The sequence below is a fragment of the Telmatherina bonti genome (genome assembly GCF_933228915.1).
Source record: "Telmatherina bonti genome assembly, chromosome: 22".
Taxonomy (NCBI): domain Eukaryota; kingdom Metazoa; phylum Chordata; class Actinopteri; order Atheriniformes; family Telmatherinidae; genus Telmatherina; species Telmatherina bonti.
Genome location: NC_136631.1, coordinates 15,599,626 through 15,611,898, shown reverse-complemented (window position 1 = coordinate 15,611,898; position 12,273 = coordinate 15,599,626). Strand labels below are relative to the sequence as shown.

Below are 12,273 nucleotides of genomic sequence, written 5' to 3'. Positions count from 1 at the left end.
CATCCATGGATTAATTACACAGTTGAATTAAAATGTTTTTCAACCAGTGACCAAATCTAAAATGATAAATTAATATTTGCCGTAGCCTCATGGCTTTTGTCCAATTTTTTGTCTACAAAAGCAAAAACAAAGTACTGTTCGTGTGTTGACAGATTTTCACACTCAGGGGTCATGGACAAAATGTACAATTGAATCTTTACTGCTACAACAGTGAAGCAGAAAGTTAATACTGTTAAATTATTTCTAATTTTTTTCATTTACAGGTGATAAATTATTTTAAGCAGGCATCATTGCTTTCTGTATAAGAATCACATACTTGTACATCCTCATTTTTAACCCATAAAACCCAGCCCAATAAAAAACAATATGATAAGTCCAATTAATTGAAGACGAGGTCTTTTTGAAACCCACATTTTTATGGATATTTACCATTTATTAGAATGTGATATGTCAAATTTTCTATAATATAATCTTCTGCTTTCTGGTGTCCATTAAGGGGCAGAACACATAAATCTGATTGTGTTGTACAGGATTTCGAGCCAACTTTGTACCATGTGATGCCAAATGTCTCAGAAACCGTATGTACGTTACATGTCACGCTGGGCTCTTATGGGTTAAAACTGTTTTATCTGCACACTTTAACAGTAAAGACAACCCACATCATTTGAATGCTTAAGGTTGATTTTATTGAAGAAAGGGGATAGTTACAGAGGGGTAACAGAAAACAGATCAGTCGTATAAATCATAATACACTAGATCTGAACATGATAGTCATTTTTTGTTAAATCTGACATTATAGAACACATAATAGCCATTGTTGTACATATACAGCTTCTGATCAGAGGGATTGTAGTCCAGGTTGCTGTATTTTTCCTGGAACTTCTTAAAATGAATGCTCAGCTGTTTCTCCTCTCTGGTTTTGGTGTCAAATGCATAGAAGATCTCCTCGGTGTTGACATCCACCGCCCTGGTGGCATACAACACTCCACAGGCCATAAAAGCATTACCAGTAGACTGCTTAAACACACCAGTGTTCCACTCATCCTCGATGCCAAAAGATTTCTCATCAATCTTAGCAAGAACTATTTTACCTTTGCTATTTTCGGAGGCATACATCACCCACAAGCCATTTTCATCAGCTGCAAAGTCGAGGTACTGACTATTTGAGTAGACGTAAGAGAATGTTTGACTTGCAGCGGAAATCACTCTATAGTCATATTTGGGAGTCAGATTCAGCTTCGCCATACTGAAAGGTGAGTAGCGTTGGTAGTAAATGGTATTACCGTGAACTATGTAATTATTCCCAGTGCCTTCCCACCCACGTGGTATGTCATGGTGTTTAAATGCATTTCTTAGAATCAGGTTTTCATAGTCAGAGTACAAGTAGAAGTCATGGACTGAAGGACTGCTATATCCACCATAGAAGTACATATTCTCATAACCTCGAACTGGCTTGGAATCTTTGCCCCATCCACCATACTGGAAACTTGCTGACAGATGAGCATTTAGTTGGACCACTACTGGTTTACTGATACTCAAGATCCCTGTGTGATTGCAGTTGCCTGGAAAGAAACAAAACCCATCAGCAATCATTTTCTAGTCATTTTCGAGTCTAAACTTCACATTGCTCTCTAAAATGATCTACTTTTGAGCAGTGTGGCTCAAAAGAAAGAACCATTGTGTAACTAGAAATCATGCAGATGTTGGTAGATGCCTCACCGATGTCTGGTTTGATGAATTCATTGTCTTTCTGGCACTCTTCCAGCTTCTTCTGCAACTTTGCAAACTCAATGCGGATCACCTGCAGGTTGCTCTTATCGAAAGAGTCCAACTGGTTTACAATGAGGGTCATGTTGCGGATCTAAAGACAACATCATATATTACATGAAAATTCAATTTTGGAAGAAGACGGATTTTGTTTGCAAGATGGTAAAAAGTCTTCACCTCAGTATACAGACTGTCAAACACGGGTGAGGAGGAGTTAAGGGAGTTTTTGAGCTGAGACACCAGAGCTTCAAATTCTCTGATTTCAATCCTGAGCAGCTCAAAGTCCAGCTTGATGTATTTGTCGGAGCTGCTTTCCAGTACTGACACTCTATGAGTCAACTCTGTCAGTTCCTTAAGATAGATCACCAGCTTACCCTCATAATGCTCCATCTGAAAGATGGAAACAAACAGGGAATACAATGAAGTCGACCAGATCTTGCTTTAGAATTTATGCAACTGATCGCTCCTACCACACCTTGCTTATTTGGATTTTCATCTCCAGAAACAGGTCATTGCTGACTTGTTGCATGTGCTGAACCCGGTTGGCTGGAAATGTCATGTCAGGCAGATACACCTGACAAACACACTGGCCTGCCGAACCCACTGATGCAGTCACATTTCCGGACTCCCAATCCTGAACTGGCTAAAAATCATTTGAAAAAAATACTGGTCTAATTATTAAATGATAAATCTGCATGGATGACTTAATTAAAAATTAAAATGACTTACAATCCAGGCTAAAGCAGGACTGATGGCTGATAGGAGCAGCAGCAGAACTGGAAGCATCGTGTCTCACTTCACCACTTCACCTCTCGTGTGTCTCCTCGGTGGCTTTGCTTGGAGGTTTTTAAAGTCTGCCCTTATCACATCGCATAGACAGAACACCTTTTCTCTTCCCATGATTATTATCTAAGTTCAACAAACACAGATACTCATTGACAAACAGCCAGTGGGAGGTATTCTCCCTTGTTTGGACACAATAAAAGCAAAGGAACCCATAGCTCCAGGTCTGATCTGAGTATTGGATGTGGATGAGAAACACACCACATGTGATATTTTTTTGCTGCATTGTCTGTGGTCTGTTTGTTGAACTGTGTATATGTTATGTTATAAAAAAAAAAAAGTCATATTTTATTACCATCAGTGGCTTTTTTTTTTTTTATGAAACTGTTGCAGAAACTGTAACTTAAAAATCACTTTTCATGTCAGTACAGAGAAAATACAACAGTTTAATTTCTTTTATTGCCTCCTCAACCATGTGGTTAATTACCTAATCTTATACTTGTGACTTGGGTGGTTGTCAGACTTTTGAACAGTATGGCTCAAAAGAAAGAAACATTGTGCAACCAGAAATAATACTCAAGTGCTGAGTCAGACTCCAAGAAATGACTAACCCTTTCGTGCATAGTTGTCACTACAGTGGACAACTACCGTATTTACAGCTTTTTTTCTTGCATATTCATGAATGAGGTTGTATATTTGTAAATGAGTCACTTGAGTGGATATTAGTTAGTCATCCAATACATTACTTCTCATTGAAAAATGAATAAATAAATGATATAATTGAACAGAAATGCAGATATTGTAATTATGCAAGTTGGCCTTTGAGATAAACAGGAAAAGAAAATTAGATGTCTATATTTTATAGAATATTTATAATATAAATATAATTATGATTGTATATCATTTTATACATATTTTATTGAACACATTAAAATAAATCAAACTCAAAATATTACTCATAAACATAAAAGTATCATTGTATATGTCTGTAGTGTTGAAATACTGTATTTTAATGTGGTATTAATGTGGCATGTATTTAAAATGTGGCATTGTTTTTTTATCATCGCACTCATAAAAGGGTAAATAAAATTTTCAAACTTAGATTGAGACTCCACACAATTTTAAGGTTTTGATGTTGATATTCATCATAATCTAAACATAAGCTTTGTTTACTGGGTATGCAGTGGGGAGCAATCAATTTGCAGTAATTAGTAGAGCTTTTACATTGCAAAAATATCTGATGGCCTGTGCAGTTATCCCATCTTAAAGTGATTCAGGCCAGTCTATTTAGATCTCACCTAAAAGTTAATGACCGCTGATTAGTTAATGAGAAAATAAAAATTTGCACTAGAAGAGTGACTAAAGCAAATTTGTTGCACATTATTTTCATTTAAAAAATATTGCAGACCCAAGGTGTGGAAACTTTGAAACAGATTCATCACAATTAAACTCTGAATCATCATTGAGTCTGTTTAAAGACATTTGATCAGGAAGTTGACGGGAATAAAGATATTTAGTATTTTATTAAACTTTCTCACATGTATTTTACCCAGAGCGCCTGAGGTTGCTCAGTTCTGTTTAACAGTGGATCTATGAGTCTGAAACCGTGGCTGTTTCTCAGTTGGAAGTTGAGAAAAATAGCCAAGGGACAGCTAAATTTTGCATTGTTTTCTCTGGCCCAGTGACAAAACGAACAGTAAACCAGAATGAAACAGATTAATTTCCTGCTTTTTCTCCAATACAAGTTACAATTGCCCCTGTGCAGAATGGTTTTATTTTATCCATCCATTTTCTAAACCGCTTAATCCAATTCAGGGTCGCGGGGAAGCTGGAGCCTATCCCAGCCGGCTTTGGGCGACAGGCAGGGTACACCCTGGACAGCTCGCCAGTCCATCGCAGGGCCACACAGAGAGACGAACAACCACTCATGCTCACACTCATTCCTAGGGGCAATTTAGAGTAACCAATTAGCCTAACATGCAAGTCTTTGGATGGTGGGAGGAAGCCGGAGTACCCGCATACACGGGGTTCTCTCTCCGGAGAACATGCAAACTCCACACAGAAAGGCCACTGACCAAACCCCTCTCCAGCCAAGGATCGAACCAGTGACCTTCTAGCTGTGAGAAGAAGAAAATGAGTGCTAACCACTGTTCCACCGTGCAGCCGGTTTTATTTTATGACATGGGGAAATTTGGATACTATCAGCCTCTCATGTTATCTCTAAAATACATAATTGAAGATAATCTTTTCTGCAAGTTTTGTTTGGTCCTTCAAATAGACTTTTAAAGAACTCAGTAAATGCCAAAATCTTAGAGGCAAAATAGACCTTTTGCACTAAATGTTTTGTCCTGTCATGGCATGAAAAGGGCAAAAGACACATATCTTTTGAGTGTAGCTTTCTGTAAATAAATCTCCCTGGAAACCAACAAAACAACAAATCCTGTCACTGTGGACAGCCAGTGCTGGTTAGCCAGCTCATCTGAACAGGATTACACTTACACACATCAAAATATCTTAAAGCCTTTGACACTATTATTCCAATCAAAAAAACTGATAGATTGCATACATATATATATATATATATATATATATATATATATATATATATATATATATATATATATATATATATATATATATATATATATATATATATATATAGCCTGACCATGCCCTTATGAGGACTGACAAAAGTTACAGACAAGTCACCTATAGTAAAAAAGATTATCATGATAAGAAGAAGTAATATACTAATATATACAAAACATAGAAAGTACATTATTTTTAACACGATATGATTATCTTGTTTATGGTGAATAATGGGATTTGTGTATGTGGAATGTTATCCCTGGTCAAATAAGCAAAAGAAAAAAAAAGAAGAAGAGGAAGAAGAAAAGAAAACAGACAGGCAAGATAAGAAACATTTTTTCACATTTTTCTTCTCTTTTTATTACAGTTTATTCAGTTGTAGTAACAGATACAAAGTGACTCTGGGAATTAATTTTCTGATGTCCTGAGATGTCTATACACACCCAGAACATACAAACCTTATTATTGTGAAACAAATTTTCATGTGATTAAATTACTTTAAAAATGTATAAATTATAAAACAATTTAATTTTGCTTCTGCATTCCCATATTTTCCATCCATAGAAAATTATACTCTGAAAAAAAACAAACAAACATGACCTCTTTTGAATGCATGAAATCATTTATTAATTCAGAAGAAGAAGAAAATGAGATATTACATATGGAAAGAAAAAAAAAGATTGATTAATTTTCGTCATGAATATTTCAGTAAATCACAGATAATTATTTATGTCACAAGAAACATTGGTGGTGCCACAGTTGCTTTAGCTGTGTGGTTGAACCAGAGGTGGTAGTTCACATAGTACCCATCATTGTACATGTAGAGCTTCTGGTCAGTGGGGTTGTAGTCCAGGTTGGAATACTTATCCTGAAACCTCTCAAAGGGAATGCTAATGTAGCTCTCCTGTTTGGTATTAGTATCATACATGTAAAATATCTCTTCTGTTTGGATGTCAACTGTCCTGACAGCATAAAAAACACCACACACCATAAAGCCATTGCTCACGCCTGGCTTGTAAACACTAGTCTGCCATTCCTCCTCGATCCCGAATGAAGCCTAATTTATTTTAGCAATAACCATCCGACCACTAGATTCTTCTGTTGCGTAGGTCACCCACAAGCCAGTTTCATCTGCAGAAAAGTCAAAGTTCTGTCCAGGGAAGTTAGAATAGGAGAATCTGTTGCTTGCCTTGGCAATCACCCTCGACTGAGATGTCATGGTGGTGAAATTCAGTTTGGCTAACCCAAACGGATTGTTTATCTGATAATACAGAGTGTTTCCGTGCATGATAAAATTATTCCCTGTGCCATACCAGCTGCTGTGTAAGTTGTGATGCTGAAAGTGGTTTCTCAAAATGAGGTTCTTATAGTCAGTGTAGAACCTAATGTCCACAATCGAATAACTAGTGTACCCAGAGTACCAGTACATAGACTTTCTGTCAGGAAGAGGCTTTGAATCTTTGCCCCAACCTCCAAATTTATATTGCGAGCTCAGATGGGCATTCAGCTGGCTCACTAGGGGCTTGCTGACTTTGATTATGCCAGTGTGTGAACAAGAGCCTGCAGAGAGGGGGAAAAAATAGTTATGAGTCCAAAGAGGATTTTTAATTGAACAGGAATGAAAATGAAATTACCAATATTGGGGCTGAAAAGCTCCTGGTGGCGTCTCTCACACTCTTCCAACTGCACCTGCAACTTTATGTATTCTCGGCGGGTGATGAGAACCCGATTCTCATCATAGGTCTTCTCTAGCCTATCCAGAGACTCCACCATGACTGTGATCTGAAAGACGACACACGGTTTGTTATCAGATGACCACTGCATCTGTTGATGTGGTGACCTTCAGCATACTTGTATCTCAGGACACACCTGTGCACGCATGGATTTGAAGACAATGGTGGAACCATTAATGGAGCTTTGCAGCTCTTTTATCAAGGCTTCCACTTGTTTAATTTGCACTTTCATCTCCGTCAAGTCGGCTTCACTGTAGTCATCAGAGTTCTTCTCCATTGTTTCAATTTCCGCTGCCAACTTTATGATCTTTTCTGCATACAGTGTCAGCTTGGTTTCATAGTCCTCCAGCTGAAATCAGCACAGAAATAAAAAAAAATTCACTTCTTTGTCTATAACAAATATGTTTGCTTTTTGAGTACCTTGCCCATCTCCAGCTCCAGTCTATGCGAGATCGCCCCAGCTGTCTGCTCTGCTGCCACCAAATCTCCTGTAGGAAAAGTTGAACTGGGAAGGAAAGCATCACAGGTACACTTGTTCCCACTTCCACTGCCTGTATCATTCTTCACACTCCCTGCATTTAACAGATCTACACCCTAAATGTAGAAATGAAAAAACAAGAGATTAACTTACCTTCAATGTGACAAGTACATAAAGAAATAAAGAAACTGATTGATTTAATACATGCTGTACGTACCCCTATGGCAACCGAGGAGCTCAGCAGTGCTGAGAAGATCAGTGTTGATCATTCTGATGCAGTCAGTGTCGTTATGACTGAGGTTACGGGATCTTCACTACTTATATAGCCTATCACAACCTACCAAAGAATGCAGCACCTGCCCCAGTTCACAGGCCCAAGGCCAAGGCATGTCAGGATACACCTACTATTACCTTTAGTACCCAGGAATGAAACACTCAGGTGTTTGTAAAAAGTATGCATCAGTGGGAAAGTGTGTCCGGTGGAAAATGTTAAAGTTTTTGTGAGACTTTTGTGCCTTCATTTACAAACTTTAACACTGAGCGGGAAAAATTATACACATTGTTTTTGTTTTCTTTTTTGACTACAAGCAAAATAGATTATGTTGAACAAGTGTTTTCATATTCAAAAAATGTACAAGGATGGAATAATGAGACCACAATTGTAAGTTTATTGAATCTATTTATAGATACACAGGACAGATGTTTTTGGTTTTTTTGGGTTTTATTTTTTGCTGAAGTAGTGTGTGGTGACATGGTTAAGGTGGAGGTTAATCTAATTTAGTTAAGTCAACTCAATTTATTATAATTCAAAAAGTGCTTTATGGGGCAGATTATACAAGATTTAATTTTCTACCTGTGCCTATTTGGCACAGGTATATATGTAAAGTATAACAATACTTTATATACTTTGAATAAAAATGTAAAGTTAAATTGAACATGAAATTAAATGAACAAATAAATAAGTAAATAATAAAATTAAATTTTTGTTAAAAATTAGATGTCAATGAAACCCAGCAAGGAAAGAAAAATCACAATCTCCGGTTATGTGTGGTTCAAGTTACTTGCCAGTTTTTGGATTATTCTTTGAGTCTTTATTAGCATTTTTCTTTGTTTTCTTTTTCTTAACTTTCTTGGTTTTGACCTTTCCCTCCGGTTGCTTTGCATGAAGAGCAGATCTGGACCTGGTCAGGATGTTATGGGTAGGGCTTAGTTTGCTGTGGCCAATCTCTGGATCAGAACGAATCCCCTGGGCAGAGATGGGGTTGCCTGGCGCAGAGCGAGGGGAGTCAGCCAGCAGGTTGGGTTGGGAGTAGGAGCGTATTGCTGGAGAGCTGGTGGGACGATAAAGTGAGGTGCCACCTAACATGGGCAGGTGGATATGTTCACTGCTTAGGTTAGTGACAGAGTAGCGACTGCTGTTTGACATGACGATGTGGTGCCATGAGCTGAGAGGGGTGGCAGAAAATGGCTGAGGGCCACTTGACTCTTCTTTAGCAGCTCCAGGAGAAATGACCATGGAGCTGCCAGGTGTGACCGCCTCCACAGCAGTCTGAAATGTTTTCAGAATGCGGTCACTCTTTTGCTTTTCTTTCTTTTGACGGGACTCAAACTTTCTAAGCTGGCGGCGGTGATCTTTCATCATTTGCTTTCTTGTATCTGCCAGTCCCCTGCACACAAACAGGAAGCTAAACATAGTTAACTGCTCTGTGGAGGCACATCTCAGTTTTACATCATATCTAAAGACATCATTCGAGATGAAAACCTGGACTAATTCCCAGCTGATAACAAAAATAAACCTTGTTTAACCATAAATTCTACCAGTGATAAAACCAATGACTGCAGAAACATCCCCCAACAGCAACAATAAACCAATTTAGAGGGTCTGTCTTATACTGAAACACTGAAGAAATGATCACCTGTAGTCAACAATTCCTGTTCTGTCACGATCAAGTCTCTGGATCAGTTCTTCAATCTGGTATCGATCTAAAGGAATGCTTGATTGCTAACAGTTTCATACACACACACACAGAAATGCACACACAGAATGAATATCAAGGTTTGTTTTTTAAGGCTCATTTCATGTGGCAATTTCATCACATTCTGCCATGGAAGTTCGGTGCAGTAGCTCCCACAAAATGCTACACAAGTCAATATATTGATTTGTTTGGAAACCTGAACTGCCTTCCTGAAGTCAGCAACGGGGACTCGCATGGTCCCATCTTTGTCAATATTCCGAAAGAAATCCCAAAGGCGCAGCTTGCGGTTGTCCAGATAATCCTTCAGAAACATTGAAAGAAAAAACACTAAATGTACATATTGCATGAATTCATCATTGCATTTTTTTTTTTTTTTGTATTTTTTACAAATAAGTTGTTATAAACCTTCCATTGAGGCCCTACACACCTGAATGATCTTCATTGGATCAACTCTTTTTGGTGGCTTCTTAGCAATAAAGCCTCCCACCCCTCCATACTGCACATCCAGACCTGGATGCTCCTGACATGTAACCTCCAACAGATTCATAAAGTTCTCATTTACCAGTACGTTCTGCTCAGATAAAACATAAGAGGACGCAAGCAGAGCAGAAATCTTACAAAACATTCAGTAAACTTGCATTTCATGTGCCAAAAGGAAGCAATGCAAACTATTCTTGAGTAATATGAAAAGAAAATGTAGCTGTGCTGGGAAATGTGACTTGATGAGACTAATCAAATGTAATGTGACAGTGCAACTGACACTCACACATATGTTAATCTCCTCCAGGGCAGTTTTAGGTGTGTTCTTCACCACATTGACCAGCGCCAGTGCACCCTCTACTGTTAAAGAGTTATAAGCCAGCTGCAGAGGGAACAGAATAAAGCATCGTGTTACAGTATATCTTGAGCCATAGTCACAACGGACACAATTTAGTGAAACATTGTCTGCCTACCAGCAGTGTTCGGAGCGTGTCATTATATTCAAGACCCCTGCACAACATGCTGACTCCCTCATTGGTTAAGCGGTTGTTGTTGAGGTTGAGATGCACCAGAGTGTTGTTGAATTTCAAGGCTTCTCCCATAGCCAAAGCTCCCTCATTTCCAAAACCATTACATGATAGGTCAAGGTGTTTTAACATCATATTCACCTACACATGGACATGGTGGTAGGGTGATGCTAACACACTAAGCCAGCGGTTAAATTGATTTAGTTATACTGACATACCTTTAGTCCAGCGCAAAAAGCCACAGATCCTTTCATTCTCATGTAATTCCAGCTGAGGTCCAGCGCCTCCAGGCTTTCATTGTTTGCTGTAAAAAGTGGGTGAATGTAAGAAAGAGAAAGAAAAGAAAGAAAGATCATATTAATCACAGCTGCAACTACATTCCCCTGTATGTTCTTACAGTCATACAGTAAAGCAAATCTGTATTAATTTGAGGAACTAGTGAAATGTAAGATACCCAGCAGTTGACCCAAATACTCCCCTCCTTTTCCACAAAACTCATTATGGCTGAGGTCCAGCTCTTTTATCCTGGTGTTGGTCTGAAGGTTAAAATAAGAACATTTTGATAATAATAGCAAAAGCAAATAAACTACCACTGAGAGAAAAAAAAAAAGAGTTAATTGGAAACTTACTGACAAGGCATCTGCAAAATGTTTTGCATCATCATCTATAAACTTATTTCCTGCATGTAAAAGAGTACATATTTAAATGTGCCACATAAATGCTCAAATACATTAAAGTTATATTCATTATAATTGTTAATGTTGATTATGTTGAGAAATAGGTGGATTTTTCTTTTCACCTTGACTTAATCCTGAACAAAAAGTAACCTCGCCGGTATCAGTGCATTGCAGTAAAAACACCTATGCTTTTAATGTGTATGTTACCTGAAAATGTGAATGTGTATGTTACCTGAAAGTTTAATAGATTTTAGTGAAATGCTGCCCAGCAACATTTTAGACACATGCTCAGCTCCAGCTGATTTCAGATGGTTGTTGGACAAATCCTGAAAGAAAGAAAGAAAGAAAGAAAGAAAGAAAGAAAGAAAGAAAGAAAGAAAGAAAGAAAGGAAAAAAATGTAGCCGTAGAACACTTCTGCCCTCTAGTGGTCAGTTTACACTCTTACATACAAGGTGCTGAATGGTTAGATTGGCCCTCATCATCTCCATAAGGTATTTGGCACCTTCAGCTTGAATGTGATTATCTGCTAGTTCCAAAGTGTTGATGTGCATATCAGCCTAAATGAATAAATAAATAAACACACATCAGACCTGTCTAATAAAAGAGTCTCATTTAGTAACAAACTTGCATTTTCAACTCACCACTAAAGCAATAGCAAGAGCCTTACACCCTAAGGGTCCAAGCCCATGGTGGGTGAGTGTCATAGTTGGAGATTCAAGGTTTCGGATGAAGTAAGAGACTGGAACCACACCCACCAGCTTGCAGGCCTGCATGTACAATTCAGCTATAGACATCTCCTTGTTCTTTTTCTTCTTATCTGTATGTATGAAAGCCACAAAAGAAATTACACTGAGAAAACCTTGCCTGTGCATTTTCCAGCAAAATCACGCCACAAAATTTTGTTTCGTTATCTTTTTGGAATGAGGAGGCTGTTTTACTCAAGAACAGAAATGTTACAGCTTTGACGTTAAGACTTGTAAAACATCTTGTCCAGTATACACAGCAGCTTCAAGAAATACTAAAAACTGATAAAATGTCCTTACCATCTGACTCCAAGTCTTTATCAAATTCATCTTCTGAGTCTTGATTCTGAACTGGAGATAAACAGCCATCATCCTTCAAGCTCAGCATTTCAAAAGAGAATGTTGACATTTCAGCCTGTTTTCAAAGCTTATGTCTGGTTCATTCAAACAATTTCCTTAACACAAATTAAATAAAGAGTTTTGGGTATTTGTTTAGCTGTTTCATTAACTGTGGCTCAT

At 37.9% G+C, this 12,273-nt stretch overlaps 2 protein-coding genes across 2 annotated transcripts; both read right to left on the bottom strand.

Moving 5' to 3' along the window:
- Positions 1 to 771: 771 nt before the first annotated feature.
- LOC306772156 (uncharacterized protein) lies at positions 772 to 7,739 on the bottom strand (the record flags this gene model as incomplete). The annotated part of the gene is given in 12 exon segments (XM_079261570.1): positions 772 to 1,562; positions 1,720 to 1,861; positions 1,945 to 2,157; positions 2,243 to 2,410; positions 2,497 to 2,558; positions 2,712 to 2,781; positions 5,876 to 6,196; positions 6,200 to 6,699; positions 6,774 to 6,921; positions 7,009 to 7,221; positions 7,293 to 7,466; positions 7,692 to 7,739. Coding segments are annotated over 12 exon segments (2,850 nt in total).
- Positions 7,740 to 8,407: 668 nt separating this feature from the next.
- Positions 8,408 to 12,163, bottom strand: lrrc74a (leucine rich repeat containing 74A; the record flags this gene model as incomplete). The annotated part of the gene is made up of 13 exons (XM_079261569.1): positions 8,408 to 9,017; positions 9,267 to 9,352; positions 9,523 to 9,627; positions 9,754 to 9,897; positions 10,093 to 10,188; positions 10,280 to 10,474; positions 10,552 to 10,637; positions 10,788 to 10,869; positions 10,963 to 11,012; positions 11,243 to 11,336; positions 11,461 to 11,568; positions 11,653 to 11,828; positions 12,055 to 12,163. 13 exons carry the CDS (start codon positions 12,161 to 12,163, stop codon positions 8,408 to 8,410), a joined length of 1,941 nt encoding a protein of 646 aa, XP_079117695.1.
- Between the last annotated feature and the right edge of the window lie 110 nt (positions 12,164 to 12,273).